At 46.1% G+C, this 18,635-nt stretch overlaps 1 protein-coding gene across 2 annotated transcripts in view; it reads left to right on the top strand.

Moving 5' to 3' along the window:
- Ptprm (protein tyrosine phosphatase receptor type M) overlaps positions 1-18,635 on the top strand; it is a 669,075-nt gene that overhangs the window by 526,941 nt on the left and 123,499 nt on the right. For both annotated transcript variants that reach the window (XM_050166205.1, XM_050166204.1), the window contains exons 15-17: positions 1,017-1,168; positions 4,089-4,163; positions 8,947-9,134. In XM_050166205.1, coding sequence (XP_050022162.1) covers positions 1,017-1,168; positions 4,089-4,163; positions 8,947-9,134 — 415 coding nt within the window. The remainder of the gene's footprint in view (positions 1-1,016; positions 1,169-4,088; positions 4,164-8,946; positions 9,135-18,635) is intronic.

Here is an 18,635-nt window from a genome sequence, read left to right as displayed (position 1 = left end):
TAAGATCTGCAGAAGTGTGTTTTATCTGCTTTTTATGTCATTTCCCATTGGGCTTTCATGTAGGTAGCTGTCACTTTAAATAATGGGTATCTTGTGGTTAGTGAGTACTTTACAGAAGCCTGGATCCTTGTTCGGGGGCTCTTTGTGTTTCCTTCCACTGAGAACTTAACCCTGCTGGAAGTTAGGTTGGTTATAGTCAACGTCATTTCAACATGGAATAATTGCAGTTCACTGGGGTGGAACCTTGTCACAAATTGAGAACTTGTATCCAGTTTTGCTTGGCAGATATTTATTAGAATCTGCTCTTTGACACTGTGTCTCAGACAATTATTTGGTAAGAAACTAGTAATTCTATGAGCGTATCAGTTAACAGTGACATTCATCTGAGGGTCATTGGTTATTTGGGGTTAGCTCATTGTAGGAAGCATCGGCTGTTTGTTGTTGCTGTTGTTATTGTTACTTTTGTTGCTGTTGCTGTTACTGTTTCTGCTGTTATTGCTGTTGCTCCTGTGGCTGCTGCTTACAGCTGTTGTTGCTGTTGTTTCTGTTGCTGTTGTTATCACTGTTGCTGTTGCTGCTGTTGCTGTTGCTGCTGTTGCTGTTGTTATCACTGTTGCTGTTGCTGCTGCTGCTGTTGTTGCTGTTGTTTCTGTTGCTGTTGTTATCACTGTTGCTGTTGCTGCTGTTGCTGCTGTTGCTGTTGTTATCACTGTTGCTGTTGCTGCTGCTGCTGCTGCTGCTGCTGTTGTTGCTGTTGTTTCTGTTGCTGTTGTTGCTGTTTCTGCTGTCCTGTTGTTATCACTGTTGCTGTTGCTGTTGTTGTTGCTGTTGCTGTTGTTAAGAGAGGTAGTGGCTGTTTTCTATTTCTCTATCTACAGCCTGCCAGGGCACCTCCCAAGGATAAAGCATATAAGTCAATACAAGAGGGTCGACTGGTTTGGTAGAGTCAATCCTTGTACCATGACTCTGTCTTCCATCCACATGCACTTCTACATAACTGACCTCTTTGTCCCAAGGAAACTGGCCAAGAAGCGGAAGGAGACCATGAGCAGCACCCGGCAGGAGATGACTGTGATGGTGAATTCTATGGACAAGAGCTATGCTGAGCAAGGCACCAACTGCGATGAGGCCTTTTCATTCATGGACACACACAACCTCAATGGGAGATGTAAGTGTGCCCAATGCATGGCTTTCACTGTGTCTGTTGGGCTAGACCGGGTTCCAGTCGCTCTGTGAGATTAAAACCCCAAATCCGCTTACAGCATTCTTACACAAAACTGTTTTCCAGTCTCTGTGCCTGGAGTTGCTAAGGGAACGTGTTTTTCTAAAGATGCTAGGGCCTAGGGCAGTGAGCCCAGGGACCCGCAGTGAAATGTCTTTCAGTTCTTCGGGAACCTTGACACAAAGGCTCCCCGGTAGTGGCTGAGGCTGCACCTGCTCCCCTCTCTCCTATTGTTGTTACTTAGATCCCATTTGTAAGCAAGCCAGGTGTAGAATTGCACCAGGGAAGTCTGTTGCCGAAACAGGTCATTAAATGGCAGTAACAAGTTAATTGTTTGTTTGTTCAGCTGACAGGTTCTGCCTTTTTTTATAGGGCAATTAGTAGCAATTAATAAATTATGCTTCAGTGTCTCTGAAGCTGCGCATCAGGTGGGCCACTCAGCTCAACCAATGCCTACCTGTGCCACCCACCTGTGATCCCAGTGCAGGCAGCGTTTCCAGAGATCAAGTCCACACTGATGGTATGCGGTACAAAGGAGCAGCTTTTCCATCCCTGACTGTGTTGTCAGTGACCAGTGGTACACGCCACAGTTGGGCCTGATTTTGTGGTTCCTGGAGCACCCCTCGTCAAGTCCAAACATAGGGTTTCTCGGCTTGAAATCCACACATACAGACATCCCTGGTCCCTGCCGTATGATTAGGATGTCCTCAGCAGGTGGGTAGGGCGGCACGGCTAGGACAGAAACAACGCACAGAAATGCTGGTAGGGCTCATGACCGTGAGGAACATGGAGATGAGGTCTAAGGGGTCACTGGCGCCTTGGCCAGTGTGTGATGGCCACCTGACCATGCCTTTTGGCTAGAGGATGCTGGACTGCCAGCCTTTCTGCTCTTAGGACCGTGATATGCTCACCTGTCTGCTCAGGAGCCTTGCGTGCCTTTTCCACTCACTTGGCTTTCGCAGACGAATTCTTCCGTTGATAGTGGCTACCATTGTCCCGCCTTTTCTTCCCGTGTTTTGCATGTTCTCTCTGCATCCCCGGCTTGCTAGGCTTGCTTGCAGCAGGCACGACTCTGACTCACTGGGAGGGCAGGTTGGGTTCCTGGCCACCACCCTCTCTCTACCCTTCTCTGCCATTCAGTGGAGGGCTCAGAAACTGGTGTGTCGTCATAGCTAACTCCTTCACATTTTGGGTGAGATTGTCATAACTTTTTTGAAACAAAAGTTACCTAGTGTGCATAGTCACTGACAGGAATCCCCAGTGGTAAACATTTTTTTCTAATAAATGTTTTTATAGTAAAAGCTACCAGGGAATTAACCCTAGGAGAGTTTACACAGACACCCTGGGGTATAACACACAGACACACACACACAACACACGCAAAAACACACACACACAGGTCTATGTATGCACATGTATATGACATGCATATACACATCTCTGTAAGATATTACTCAGAAAGTTCTAGAAGCTGTAAGGTGAGTCTCATTTTTAAAATGAGACTGTAAGAAAAATGAGACTAAATAATTTAAAAGTAAACCAGAATTCATTTTTAGGAGTGGAGAATAGTCTGCCCACCACAGCAAATATGAGTTGTGCCTTCCTCTTTAATACATCATAAAGAGGGGAATATAGAATATGGGAAGTGAGAGTGACTTCAATGTGAATGAAGACAAACATAGTTTAACACAAAAGTGGAAATAAACGTAATTATTTTGTATCTGTCTTGAACACTTTTGCCAAGCACATAAAAGTGTCTGCAGGTGAGAAAGAGGCCTCGCGCTCTCCGCCCGAGCAGTTTATAGGCGTACGATTTCTTTAGTTCTTGCGGGATTCCTGGCAACTTAGCCAAAATCACGTATAAAGGTGGCCCTTCTGTTTTAGAGAAACAATCAGATAAATGAGAGGCAGCCGGGATTCCTCTCTCTACCGTTGGCCTATTTGCCGTTTGAAGATATGAACGTGATTCAAAGGCAACTTCCCTTTACAGCGGGAGCTGCTTCTAACAACTAAAATACATTAACACATCATCAAAGTAATTACAACCTGAGGAATCGCAAGGATCCGCGGCACTGCCCATTGGTAGGATGATGCGGTCATGGATGTATCTCCGTGGGAACCCAGCAGCCAGTAAATCACTTACTTAGAAGCGTAGGCATGGGCACACATCTGTCATTGTGCTTTGATAAAATGAGTGCTTTTATATTACAAATCAGTTAAGATATAGAGGAGAATGAGCGTACGGCCTTTAAAATGTCAAAGTTAGTCTTCAGCGGAACCAGAGGGTTTGACTTCCCCTCTCAGCTATGGAGACAAAGGGACAGTGTGGTCATGTGTCCTTCAGAGAAATTATTCAAAGAAATAGAAGCGTTTTTCTTTTTCTTTTTAAGTATTTAAAGATGTAAAGAGCATCACGGAAGAAAGAAATTTTTATTTCCAATATAGCACAAATCACCACCGCCGTTCCCACTCTTCTTCAGGAACCAGGTGACTTGGTCACACAGCTTTTAGTGGCAAACTTCAGCTCAGAGCAGAAGCACCACCACAAGGGCCAAGGCCCCAGTCAGAGGACTTCCCTATTCTATCTGGTGGCCGTTTGTAGACGTTTCTCCATCAGAGAATGAGAAAAGTCTTGATCTGATCAGAAGGGCTTGTTCCTCAGGGAAAAAAAAAAAAAAAATGAGGCTAACATCCCAGAGACCGCCATGGAGAATGGTGGTGTTTGCCGTGGGAACTTCAGTGACTGCCAGGCTCTGGATGAACGGTCTCCCGTCACAGAGGGTGGTGGTTCCCATGATTCCAGAGTGTCCTGCCTTCTGAACTCAACCTGTCCATGGCCTCTGACCAGCCTTTCTTTTATCCACAGCTGTGTCTTCGCCGTCCTCCTTCACGATGAAAACAAACACGCTGAGCACGTCGGTGCCGAATTCCTATTACCCAGGTAACAGCCTCCCTGCCGGCTCGCATCCTTACCAGCTTTGGCAGCGCTTGGCCTTTTCCCGCAAGGCTTTCCTGTGGCTTTCCTGGGGAGACTGGGGACTGTGTATCAACCATTTACTGTTCTTTCTCTTTTTACTTTTCTCTGCACTGCCCCGCTTACGATGTATGACAGACGCATTTGTGCCAACTGCAATTTTAGGTGAGAATAATCCCCTTACCCAGAGTTTATTTCAGGAGTGACTGAGGAAAAAAAAAAACCAGCCTCACTCTAGAGGAGACTGGAGTGTTAACGGTGCATGGGGATGGGATGGGGTTAGGAGCATGGGGCAGGGCGATGCGTCTTCCTGCGAAGTCTCCACCGGTAGGAAGGGTTTGCTGCATGCCGGGGTGTGGTGATCCCGAAAGGTTTCAGTGAGCAATGCCAGCTCCAGGGCTTTCCCTGTCTGCGCTCAGATTTAATGTTAGTTCTGATCCCAGGGGAAGACAAACGCCACGGCATCACTCAGCTGTGTACTTCCGAGAGCTGAATTCTGCCCGACACGACAGTCTTAAAAGTGAAAATAGCTTCTCGTTATTTTCAGTCATCTCTCTAAGCACTAGAATTGCCAGTTTCAAAAACAGCGTTTTCCTAATGATGCCCCCCTATGTTATACCGTATAGTGATCGCAGTGGGGTCTAGACCTCCTGCCCATCTGCCTAGGGCACCCCCCCCAGCAGCCTGTCAGTCACACCGTGGAACTGCTAACGGAACTGATGTTCTGAACAGCGGAATGGCGGGAGGGCGCTTTATCATCGAATGGTTTATTACGTGTCGGATGTCACAAGAAATGAGCTAGGATGTTAGCCCAATGGGGCAGAATGCATTTGAAGTATGAGATATTCCCAGCAGGGGGTTACAAGGGGTGGGAAAGTCCCGCTGGTACAGTTTAAAAAGGGCGAGGAGAAAGGACATTCCTTGCCCGTGATAAGCAAACCAGCATGGGCTGCTGTGGCATTTGAGACGCTTAAAGTGACCTGAGTGTGTCCCGGCTGTGTTCCCTTTCTCCTACTAACCGTGCGGGAAGGAGCACACCAAAAGCGACTTCCAGGTAGATAACAGTTCTTGTAGCCAGAGCTTCAGCTTCAGCTTCCTTTTCCTGACCGTCTTCGCTAGGCCTCAGTGCCCAGCCAGGGCTCCCCACTGTGCCCCTCAGTTCTCAGTGTTTGCCCCTTTTCTGGGAGAGAGTAATTCTCATTTTCATCCCCGAGTCCGTTAGGCTGAAGCAAGTTGGTTGCCTAAGGAACAAAATGAACTGAGATTAAGTATGGGACAGAGGATTCGAAGTATTATTCTGAGGGCCCGGTACAGCCCCCACGAAATAGAGTTTGAGCAGCTGTAAAGGGGGGGGCACTCCGCTTTAAATCCTTCTCACAGGTGAGGGACACGGGCTCATTTCACGCACACTGACGTTCTGATCTCCATGCAGGGACATTTGGGAAGTTATGGGATAGGCAAAGGTTGTGGCGTCTTCGTGTGCTGTGGCGTTCACATCCGGGGTCCCCCTGTGGATGTTCTGATTCAGGAGGAACGGTGGGGTAGGGACGGTTGAGGCGTGCGTTGTTAAAAGGAAAAAACACATTCAGATTTCACAGCAGGAAAAGATAAGCCTATTAGACAAATACCATTTCTTCAAAGCCACTGCCTTATTATTAGGAACATTAATGACATCCTTTGAAATTGCTTGGGCTTCTTTTCTGAGAGAACGTGACTCGAACTGTCAATTCAAGTTTCAAAATGGCGCGAGAAAAGCTAAGTCCACCAAATGCACACACAGATCACTATGTTCTGTGGTATAATCTGTGTAGCAGAAACCAGCAAGATCCATGGCAGCACTTGGGAACCATGATAGAGGGCCCTGGTCTGGTGCACTGTGCATCTGTCTGTTGCTGGAATCGGACCAGTGAGGTTATCCCTTGAAGCCACGGGGAGATGAGCTGTGTGTTGCAGGGACGGAGGCAGTGGCAGGTCACAGCAAGACAAGAAGGGCTATTTCGTTGGGAGACTGGAGACAGGAACAACGTTCTAGTACCTTAGTGTTTCATTTTCACTTGGAAGGGCCCAGTTTTCAAGGAGCATCTAAGTATATCTTTACCTCAGATGGTAGATAATAAAGTGATTGATCCTCCTCCCTCTCAGACATACAGCATCCGTCCCAAGCCAGTGTTTTTTCAACTCATTCATTAATGACTATCAAATTAATTTTATAGTAACTAATTAAATTAATTTAAAAATTAATTCTCAGAAAATCATCAGGACCGATATTAAGAAACCTTCCTTTCTGATACTTTCATCTAAGACATTGTTTTTAATTTTAGAAAGTTATTGGTGGGTAATTTTTTTTTTTACTATAGGAAGCAGATGACATGGGATATTGTTTACCAGTAATAAGTCATTTCAGTCAGTCAGAGAAAGCCGATTGATGGCTCGTTTTAGTAGGGTCAGAAATGTCTAGCAGGAGAGGTCACCCAGTTTCCTAACCAATATGGTACAGGACTTTCTCTTTCCCCTGTTGTCTGCTGGACAGCAGCTCTTTCTGGGAGGATGCCGTGGTATGTATGTACCTGAAGAGGTGTTCCACCTTAGAAATGAGGCCCAAGTATCATCGTGCACTGGGGAAGTATATACAACATTGGCAGCGACTGTCGTTCCATGGCCTTAAAACTCCAGACCTGGGATCAGAGCATCACCAGGGGCTGGAAAAAGCCCCCTTGAGAAGACCGAGTCCTGTAGGCGTTGTCTCGCTCAGCCACAGTGAAAGGCAAATTTCATTGTATTCACCACACAAAGTATAAAACCACGAGAACAAGAGAGGCACAGAGGGGAAACTAATTAATGTTCCATTTCTTTTAGTATTTATCCAGAACAGAGCTCTCTCCTAGAGAACTAAGAGCCCAGTAGATTGAGTCCCTCGGCAGGGATCCTGCCTCCCAGCTGCTAACTCTTGGCGGTTGCCAATAAGCAGATACAAATTTCCAGGGGGTATTGGTGACTATTAAGATGGGAACAGAGACATTGCTAAATTTCAAAGCAAATCCAAATGAAAAAAAAATATAAAAAAACGAAACAAATCATAAAATCAGCTTACCACCCTTTTTTCTTTTGTTTTCTGTGTCTTGAGCCGCCTTGTAGTGGTTGGGGTGCCATTTCAGCCACAGCGACATAGCTCCACACCTGTCTGCCACCCTTCATACCATGCATCCCCAGGGGCTTTGCGATGCAGACAGAGCAGGGTCGCAGGACAGGCCCAGCTCACCACGTTCCTGAGATTAAGCCTTTAAGTAGAACAGCAACAACAAAAAACAAACAAACAAACAAAAACTTAACACCAACTATAGCTGAAATCCCTGTTTACTACATAACGTGAATTCCCAAACAATCCCATCTTTTTTCCTATATTTCTATTATTTATACATGAAATTGATTTGATAACTCCTTGTAAATGATTTTTTTAGCATTGTGATTTCATAAAAGCCTTCCTGGTTCATGAAGCAACTTAAAGGGATTCAGCATCTTAAGGAGTGAACTCGTAGAAGATGAAATTCTTAATTGAACACATGTTCCTCAGACACTTTCAGTAGAAAACGTTTCTGCAATTTATTAATCTAATTCACTAGTCATCACCCATTAAAACCGAGCCTCTTTAGGCTTGTTTGGCCAAAATTTGACATTAATTTTCTAGTACAATGTGATTGGCTTTGTTGAAGAAATTTTGATGACAAATGAGCTGACCACAAATCGCCTTTATTTAGTTATTTCTTGGTTCATGGGGGATGAAAAACAATTATATACTAATTTTAGCCTCCCTTTTTCTGACTGAGTGCTTCAGTGAAACAACCCCATCCCACCATGATGGGAGGGTTAAGGCTTTGCCCTCTGACCACCTCTGAATAGAAACTCTAACTGGAAGACCGAAAGCACGCAGTAGAAGTACCTGTTAGCTCTCTCTCCACAAGTACCGTTGGCTTATGTCCTGTTTCCTTTTTCTCCTCCTCTCTTCTCCTGATATGTATCCGCTTTAAAGTGCCAATCAATGGTAAGTTCCCCAACTCGCCCCTTGGAGAAGCTGCGGAGGGAGTGTGGGGTGTGTGTGTCTTACCCGTAGACTTGAGGGAGCCAGTGTGCTGCCCTGTGCTGGCCTGCATGTTTGCTGTCGTAGAACATTCTGTGTGTGATGCGTTGGCCCACAGTATTTTTCGTTAAGCCTTCTGATCCAGAGCATGCAAAGTGTCTCATCAAAACATTATCCCCCAAACCAGGTCCCCTCTTAGTTTTTCTCTCGCCTCTGATTTCTCGTCCCAAGCGCCCATCCGCATTGCTAGCTTTATCTGCCGAACCATTTTGTGCACTTTTCTTTTGCTCACAGAACATTTGTAGAGTTTATTTACTTCATTACACAAATGAATTAGCTGACGATTGGACGTGGACAAGCCTGGGTTTTGCACCAGGTCTTAAGGAAGTTTCGGATTGAAACTTCTACCAATTTTACCACTGAAATGCTGGAAGGCTCCTGTTGACCAGCTTCGCAGAAGCACTATCTCGTTTGGACTGCTTTGTAAGAGCAAAGATTCCCGCCTCATTCCGAGCAGTATTGCCGGCCCCAATTAAACCTACGAACCTGTAGCCTATAGTTTCTGGCTGAGCCATCCTAGGGTGGAGGGATGTCGGTAGCTAGCTTGTTAGCATCCCGTGATCCTGACTCGGCCTGCTGGCTCACACTCCTTTTCTCCTTCATCTTCCTTTCTAGATGAGACCCACACAATGGCCAGCGACACCAGCAGCCTAGTGCAGTCCCACACGTACAAGAAGCGCGAGGCTACTGACGTGCCTTACCAGACCGGGCAGCTTCACCCGGCTATCCGTGTGGCAGACCTCCTCCAACACATCACTCAGATGAAGTGTGCTGAGGGCTATGGCTTCAAGGAGGAGTATGAGGTAAGCCTGGGCTGTGTGCCGCCTGCCAGTATATTAAATAAGCTGCCTGGATCCTAGACATCTCTAGGACCAGGCCCAGATGGGGCATCCACAGGTGTTTTCCCAGCTGCTGGTGAATGTGTTCAGCAGGAAAGGAAAACCATTCCACATTATATTTCCTCATGCAGAAGCGTGCATTGGCCACAGGCTATCTTTCCCCTTCTCCTGCTCAATCGTTTCTCTGATGATGGCCGAGCAAGGCAGTGGTCTATGAGGACAGCAGAATGTCATTAGGAGTCATCTCACTGTCACGTTCTCGTGGCAACACTTGTGTTTGTTTTTCCTCTAGGCCCATGGTCTGTGCAGTCTCAGGTTCTGGCCTACTCTCCCAGGGCCGGATGTGGGTTTCATTTCATGGGGTAGGCCTTAACGCCAGAGAGACGGTAGTTACTCCCACAACCTTGGGACTAGTCTTAGAGGATTGCGATCACCATTGATCTCCTGGAGCCTATGCAAATCAAGCAACGTTCCGGACCTCACTCCGGGCCACTCATGGTTCTTCTCTTGGGGGCCCCAGTGCTGCTTTTCCTTGGGCTGAGCTCTCTACCCAGCTTGATTATCAAAGATCCACCACACACGATACCAACAGCAGCTGAACCACAGCCGCTCTTAAGCATAGGCCCGGGGTCCAAAGCAAGTAGACATGCGTGCCCAGCCGAGCAGTCACCACCTGGTACAGTGCCAGTGAGCGTGACAAGACTGCAGAGACACAGGAACCAATCCCAACCCTGTCCCTGGCATTTTATTTCATTCCAGAACATTTTCTGACGAAGCTGTGCCTCATCGGCAGCTCTGAGATTCGCAGATTTACCCTCAGCATTTCAATGTATGATTCAGGGAAATTGACAGCCTTTGCATATTGCTTCATGCACTTTTAAAGGGTAGCTTAGGAATTAATAGGATTAAGAGTAAGACTTCCAAAAGCATTAATATCTTATGAAAGACAAAATTAGGTTATTGAGAAAATATAAGCCTAATGAATAGAGATGATGTCTTAGTTCTAGCCAATTCTCTGCATGTGGATATTGCGCAAATGTTTATTAAAGATGTTAATGTCAAAGAGATTAGTTTTTGGCTCAAATAACAATTCGTAAAATAGCTGAGCCCAATTTTTCATGGACTATTTAAAGATACCTACTTGTGACGTCTATAACAAACTACGGGCAATGCCTATCTGAATGTATGCAAAATTATTTTTCGCCCCCATCTCCTGAAGACATTTGAAATGCAGGTGCAAACTAGGGTATCTTGCACTCATTTTAAGCATCCTCTGATTGACAGCTCATTACGATTTTTTATACCTTAAAAAAGTGCTGTTTGTTGATGCGTTTCAATAAACAACAAAAACCTTCCTCTCTCATTTGAGCCATTCAGAAAACCATCAAGAAAGATGGTTTTAAAGCAGACCCGCTGAATCTCAAAGTAAATAATAATTTTTAAAAAATGAACGGAGAAAAGGAAACGTGAACATACTGTATATATGAAAAGGAAGCAGAGGCAAAGGGGGAGGAGCTACTGAGGAAATACAAAATGGGAAATTCTGTTAGGAATAACCCCATCACCCAGTACCGCACCCCCTCCCGCCCCATCTGTCATTACAGATCACGCCAGCATTGGTCTGGAGCGATGGTAGATGAACTTGTATGATTTGATGGGGGGAGATGTTTGCTAAGTAGCATCTCTCATGAGGCCTGAAGTCCTGGCCATGCCTCCCTTGTCTCTATCACCCAATTACGTCAGTTTTGTGGCCAAGTCTGTGCGTGAGTCAAACCATTAAGAACCAATGAGAAGACCTCCTCCACAAATATTCTTGCTCTGCTTTCCCTAACCCCAGGCAGTCTTCATCCTAGGGTGGATAAGGACAGTCTTCAAATGGGCTGCTCTTTAAATACAATTGGTGTGCTATGTCAACTTGACACCTGCTAGAGTCATCACAGAGAAAGGAACCTCGGTTAAGAAAATGCCTTTATAAGATTAGGCTGTGGGCAAACCTGTAGGGCATTTTCTTAATTAGTGACTGATGGCTGAGGCCCAGCCATTGTGGGTGGTTCCATCCCTGGGCTGGTGGTCCTGGCTTCTACATGAAAGCAAGCTGAGCCAAGCCATGAGGAGTAGCTTCAGGGCGCCTGTGTCAGCTCCTGCCTCCAGGATTCTGCCTGTTTGAGTTCCTGTCCTGACTTCCGTCTGTGATGAACAGTGGTGTGGAAGCATAAGCCAAGGAAACCCTTTTCTCCCCAAAGTGCTTTAGGTCACGGTGTTTGTCACAGCCATAGAGGACCTGACTCAGGGCAGCCACATTAGAGCTGTAACTGGATTTAGCCTGCTCACTCACGCCTTGAACTGTGTGTTTCCTAAGACTTTTGAGAAGTTGTCTAGCCTCTACGGTCCTCGGTTTCTTCACCCTTAAGATGAACTCACTGCAGCAGCCTTATGAGGTTGTGTGAAGATTTAGTCACATAATATATCATAAGCACTAAAATTTTATCTAGCGTACAGTAAACATTTGTTTGAAGTATTAGTGAGGTTAAGAAAAAAACACTTTAATAACAAAATCCAAGAGAAATTTACGTTGCGTTCTTTATACAGAAATTGTATAATAAATTATAGTAAGGTTTCAGTTCATTTCTGTCATTTTTAACATTTTTGTAGGCATATTTTCATTTACATAGTGGTGCAAGATTTTTTTTTTCAAAAAATAGGTGTGCATTGACCATACTTAACCCATGCCCTATCCTTTATTTCTCCTCTCCCTCTCACTAGCTCCTTCATTTTTCATTTTCGTGTATCTATGAAAGTAGAAACATGAACATCTGGAAAAATATATATTATACACATATATACATATTATATATACATATATGTGCACGTGCATATATATTATACATATGTGTGTATATTATATTGTACACGTGTATATATTTATATATGTGTTATGCATATCTATGATATATATCATACATATTTTATCTAGCCATGTCTTGGTAGCAGCTAAGCTGATTTTTAAGCCAGCTGTCGTGAACGGTGCAGCAATAAAGATGGCCGTACAGGATCTGTGTAGTGTGCTGGCTTTGAGTTCCGCTGGTGCATTCTCGGGAGTGAGGTGATATAGCTGGATTATACAGTGATTCCGCTTTTAGTTTTTTCAGATTACCTCCAAACAGATTTCCCCAGTGGCCAGATGGGTTGACATCCCACTGTATAGGAGCTTCCTTTCCCAGCATCCTCCTCGGCTTGTTCTCTTCTATGTCTTAGTGACAGCCATTCTGCTGTGGTGACGTGAAACCTCGGTATAGTTTTTTTCCTCTTGTTTTCCTTTTGAAATTATTGTACAATTACATCCTTTGCTCTTTCCCTCTCCTCCCATCAAGGCTTCTCATATCCCCCTCCTTTCTCTCTTTCACAATCACGGCCTCTGTTTGCATCGTTGTTGCGTGCATCTGTCCTAACTATATCCCGCCCCGTTGGTATAATGCTATCATGTGTGTGTTTCCAGGGCTGGCCATTTGAAATTGGATCACCCATTGGTGTGTTCTTCCCTGGGAAGACTGTTCCCCCATTCTTGGCATTCCTTCGTCGCCTGTAGATCGTTGTGTGGGGTTGAGGCCTTGTGGGTTCCCCCGTCTACTTTAGCACATCTATTGGAGCCGTCCTTGTCCAGCTAATGTTGGGGCAGTCCTGTTCGTGAGGCCATGGTGTAGTGGCTGACATTACTCCACTGCAAACTCCCTGATTCTCTGGCTTTTGCCCTCTTTTCCCCCCTACTCTTCTGCAGTGTTCCCTGAGCCTCGGGTGTGGGAATTCATAGTGTAGATGCACCCATTGAGAATGGGCTCCCCAAGTCGGCATGTCAGCTGGTTATGGAGACCTCACTATAGTGTATTTGTCTCTGTCACTGCTTGCCTTTAAACATCAGAGAACCAAGTAAATCAGTACTTGGCACACTGAGACAGAATGAGGTATTTTGCAGAAAAGTGGGCAGTATATTTCGCCAAATCCATAAATGACTTCCTCCACCCCGTACCCATATTCTCAAAAATTCCTACTAAAATGTAACTTGAAAAGAAAAAGTTGTGGGATTGATTCTATGGATTAAGACTGTAAAATTTAAAAAAAAGCATATTTTAAAATGCATGCTAATACCTCTTATTGCTAAAATAATGTTTTTATATCTAAGAAAAAGTCTAAGTAATGATATTGATTATAGACTGTAGAACTCTCTTCTAAGAAAGAGGGAGGGTGTGAGGGAAGGAGAAAGTGGGAAGAGGGTCACATTACTGTCTTCGGCAAAGTAATGTTTGGGGAGGGGTTTCCAGGGTCCACAGGGGAACACTGCATTGCTCTACCCTCTGAAGGTTTAGTGTGGACCTGGGTTGGAACTGCTGTGCATCTAATAGAAAACTGCATGACCCAGACAGATGTTCAGAGTCCTATGAAGGATTTGGGGACACCTGAGCCAATCTGGGACAAAAGTAACCTCTCTCTAAAGCCTGAGTGGGGATTTCCACGAGAAGTTGAAAGGGAGACATTCCATGTAGACACAACGCAAGAGAACAGGGGTATTCTGGAATCACGACTCCAGTCCTCATGCCTGAGTCATGGAGATGTTAAATGACAAGAGTCCTGGGGTTTATGATCACAAGGGTTTGATGGGTCATCATACGTGAGAGGTTTGGATGCCATGTTGTTTTGGAGGCTGCTGGAAGCAAACAGCACTTCAGAAAGCAGGGCTGTCCCTCCTGTGTAGAGATGGACACCCATATGTCATATAAGCAGCTTGGGTTTTACATTTCTTCTCTGAGGCACACAGAAAGAACTAAAACTCCTGAAAGCATATGAGAGGAAGGCAAACGTATTTGCTGAGGGAGAATTCCACATGTTCTGGAACGTGCGGCCTCCAAACCCACTCGAGCATAGAAGGCCTTCCATACCTAAGCATCTCCAGGGACAAAAGATACAGAATCCTCAGTTGTTGCCCTGACTTCACGTGCTTGGGCTGTTGGTCTTTCTTCTTTTCTCCAATCCACAAGGAAAACTCAGTCATGTGCTTTGTCCAAGACTCTTGGAACAGTGGGTTTGACCCTATTCCTCTGTTCTAGCCAGTTCTCTTTGCTTTCCAAGTCAACAATGTCTGAAAATTCCTAAACCCAGGAAGGCTTCACGAGCAATCAAGTAGCCAACAGAACTATGTCCAAACAAGAGGGAAACGTGCTGTGGGGAGGTGGGCTGGACACAGAGGCACTCTCCGTGCAGGGTGTGTATTTGATTTTGTTCTAACAAGATGGCGTACGGCACATCTCACCAGGGAGACATAGTAAGTTGGCTCCAAAGAAAGCCAGACATGAGTCCCAATGAAAGAGGAAGCTGGCTCAATTGAACAGACTATGGTAGACTGTCAGCAGCAAATGGCTCAGACCTCAGGAGAAAGGCCTCTGGAAAGGGCAGGTTTGCTTATGTTGCCGGCAGAAATGGCCAGGTTCTTTCTTCAGAAAGCAAAGGCCAGTCTGTGCAGACCCTCAGCGGGGAGTCTGTAGGGTTCCCAAAAATGAAGAAAGGGCATGGCTGCACTCCGGGGATATGTTGTGGAGCTCACCTACCCAACCTAAAGACCTCAACTTGCAAGGGAAGTTCATTATGACCCTGCAGCCGCACCTTGACCGCATGGCCCCTGCACTAGACGTGGGTGCGCTTGGCCACTCACGCTCCTTCCTGACACGACACTGAGAGTCATAAGGTGTTCAGTACTTTGTTAGGGTGAAGCAAGCTTGGCCCTGTGCACTCGGGGGGTGGCCTGCTTTCCCTCTGTATTGCCAAGGGCTTTGTTCACTGAGTTATGTAACTAGTGCAGAGTTCCTCTGAGGATCCAAGCAACGTACTATATGCGTTGATATGTACAATTTAGATAAAGAAATAGCCCTTCCAGGACATCCTGAGATGCACAGCTATTAGCTCATGTCTCTCTGAGGCAAGGAAGCTCATTTTTCTGTTGCTAGAGCTCAGACTTACGGGAAACGTAAGTAATTCTTTGTACCTTATTCAAAATAATGTGTTGGTACATCTCACAGTATTTAGGAAAACACTGTCCCATCACACTTATTTTCCTCAGAACTCTCTCTCTCCAGGGCACAAACCCAGGTTGCTAATTTTCTGACTGAACAAGAGGTTGTTCCTTTAGTCAGTCTAAGGTGGGGGAGCTGAAAACAGAATATCAAAATCCCCAGGCTTAAGGACAGCCGCTGAGTGTTTTATAGGGAACTTGGATTTTCTTCAAATATGCCAGCTGCTCCATTTTAAATATTTGAGTTGCCTCTCTTTCTCCCCTGTTTTCTAAGTAAAATCGTTGTATTTGTTTAAAAAAAGCAAGCACAATATTTTGCATGATGACTTAGCAGCCTAAAAAAAAGAATTATCATTAAAATGTCTTCCCTACCCTCTAACATATGCCTGGTTTTTCTTTCCTGGTCTCCCTGCTTGCTTTGGAAGGCCAGGAGATCAGCCTGTGCCCTCTGCAGAGATAAAGCCTGAATTCTGGCTTTCACGTGCAGCAGGTTGGGGGGCATGGGCCCTGGGTCCTTAGAAGGCCCAACATCAGACACCTGGTCCCGGCCCCCTGGGGCTGACTGACTAGGTGAAGCGCACCACGCACCAACACAGCGCCTTTGTTGGGTTCTTGCAGAGCCTGGAGCAGGTAGATGGCAAAGCAGGATGTGTGACTCAGCTGCCTGAACCCCTTCACTCCGGGACTGCTCACCATCCCAAGTGGCAGCGCTGCCTCCGCTCCCCTCCAGCCCACGCACTTCTCTGATCTGCCTTTCAGTCCCCATTTCGCGGGCTCCAGCACCAGCTGAGTCCATTAATTGCCACAATCCGAGCAGGTTGTTTCCTGTCCCACAGGATGCTAAACACACAAAACAAAACCACTGAAAGCTCTCTGCGTGGGGAGTGGGGGCGGGGGTCGCTGGCAGGCCCAGTCGGTACTTTAGGAACGGCCACAGCTGCGCCTCCAGTGGCGGAAGCAGCCAAGTGATTTTTGACGTGTTCTTTTCTTTAATGGCCGTGCCGATGGTAAGCCAGGCCCGTAAGGAAATGATAAACATTTCTCTCTGAAATTTTGAGACTGCCTCCAGCTCTTTGGGAAAGGTTGCTGTATGTGTGTTTGCAGATACTTTCTTACTGGATAGGAAAAGAAATCTGCTTTCTGCTTCCTGCTTGTGGTTCAGTTTGTGAGCTCTCTCAGCTGTTGCATTTGCCATGCCTGTCTGCTGCCACGCGTCCCCGCTGTGATGGTAATGGACTCTTTTATCTTTCTGGAACGGAAGCCCAAATAAATATTTTCTGCTATTAAAAAAAAATCTACTTTCTTTCCATGTTATGTATCTGTGTTGAGTTGTGTACATATGCGTATATGCACACGTGTGTGTGTGTGCAGGCGCGCGTGCGCGCGCGCACACACACACACACACACACAAGCGTGCACACGTGTGGGAGACCAGAGTAGGGCATTTGACATCCTGCTCTATCACACTTCACGTTAACTCCTTTGGGACAGGGCCTCACTCGAAACCTGGAATGAGGCTGGCAGCCAGCCACCCTCTGTGATCCTCCTCTCTCCACCCCCTCCCCGGCTGCCACACGGCTGGTTACAGGTGTGTGCACAGCCACACTCTGCTTGATATGTGGGTCCTCAGGACTTGAACCCGGGTCCTCACGCTTGCTCAGCAAGTGCCCTTACCTACTGAGCCCTCTTCTCCCCAGCCCCATGATTTTAAGAAAGGCAGTGGAGGGAACCGGTTTCATTGTGTGTGCCCGGTTCCGTTTTTAATCAAGGAACTGTGTGCAAGTGTGTGCTTAATTCTTTGCCTGTTGCTCGCCTTGCTTTCAGAGTCTCTGTTTCTGCTGATTTTAACTTCAGTTCCTTGGGCCCTGGCCTCTACTGACGTGTCGTGCAGGAGCTCCAACTTGAGGGGGTCAGGTTAGACGTTGTTATTTCCCCGGGGCTTTGTCCTTGCTCTGATGATGGTTCACGGCAGATAACATTTCTGATTTCTTTGAAGCACGTCTTAGGCAACCGGTCCGGTTTCCATCCGGATGCTGCTGCTTGCAATTTCCTTTCCCTTACCCGGGAGAAGTTAAGCCATTTTCCCACTTGTTAGCGTGCTTTTAGTGCCAGATGCCATTAGCCACAAGTGTTTGCACAAGGCCACGGCCCTGGAGGGGCTGTCAGTGTACCTGTGTCCCGGCATCTGTTAGACCGCAGGGCTTTCTTGCATCCTGCAAGTCTTTTGATTAACTTGGTGGTGTCACAACCCACTCACAAGGTCACGGCTGCCTGGCCCTACTTCCCCTCCACACCAGCAGGTCAAAGTCCTAATAGCTTTTCTCCTCGCCATTTTTCCGTCTATCTCCTTCTGATCCCATGGCCTATCCCTCATCACTTAAGTGGGTCACAGGGTCCCCCCTTTTAGTACTCTACATTTGTTCTCTCCTGCCCTGGGGCCAGTTTTTCACTGTGAGACATTTATGGCCTTCCACTTGACTAATGTTCCAAAACGTATTGACTCTTTCAGAAACCAGGAAGCAGTGTAGCATCCTTGGCCCCTCCAGATGTACATTCCGCTCCGGCTTTAGCTTTGGTTTCAACCTCAGCCGCTTCCCACCAGTTTCCTTTGCCCAGCTCTGCTTTGCCCTCTCACCACGGCATGCCTGTGACTCTGGGCTGCGTCCCATGTGGTCTGCAGAGAGTGACTTCCAGGTTCTTTGCTCCACAGATCTCTTCAGAGCTCAGTGAGCCCCATCCCCGGTCTTCCTGGTCTCCCCATAAGAAAAAAAAACAGTTTCTCCACAACCCCAAGCTCTGTATTTTAACAATAGTAAACAGTTTAATAATAATTGGTAGCAATATACTGTGTGGTACTTGATTTACTCTATTGATATATGACAAGTATGAAATATTTCTACCTGATTCATTGAATTCTATGTATTTAAGCACATTTGCTGTATGTTGGGGAAATGATAAAGATGGGTATAACTGTCAGATATTACAGACATTACAGAGAGGAGTTTATTTGGAGTCTTGCAGTTCAGGGATTCAGTCTCAGATAGCTCTGAACTAAAGTTCCTAAGAAGATTGACAGTAGGAACCTTATGAGGCTCACTGGGTATTGAGAAAGGACAGGGGCTACATAAAGAATTGGGGTTGAAGTGTTCAACCAGCAACTCTAGGAGAAGGGAGCAGGGGCCAGCTGGAGACAGCATGTGTGAAAACAAATGACCAAGACGATTTGATGACCTTCTGGATAGCGGTAGCCAAAGACGTGGAGGTATCACCCAAGCTCTCGTTATCCACTCCACATAACCCGTGTATCTCTTCATCTGGCTGTTCATTTCTAGCCTCCATAACATCCTTTATCATAACAGATAAGCAAAGGTTACTGACCCATCCCTGGAGGGGGGGGGGACATGTGT

Source organism: Alexandromys fortis, unplaced genomic scaffold, assembly GCF_014885135.2.
Source record: "Alexandromys fortis isolate MF-2015 unplaced genomic scaffold, M_Fortis_MF-2015_v1.1 scaffold_143, whole genome shotgun sequence".
NCBI lineage: Eukaryota > Metazoa > Chordata > Mammalia > Rodentia > Cricetidae > Alexandromys > Alexandromys fortis.
Note: the sequence above shows the minus strand (reverse complement) of the source record. Positions and strands in the feature narration are given on the sequence as shown.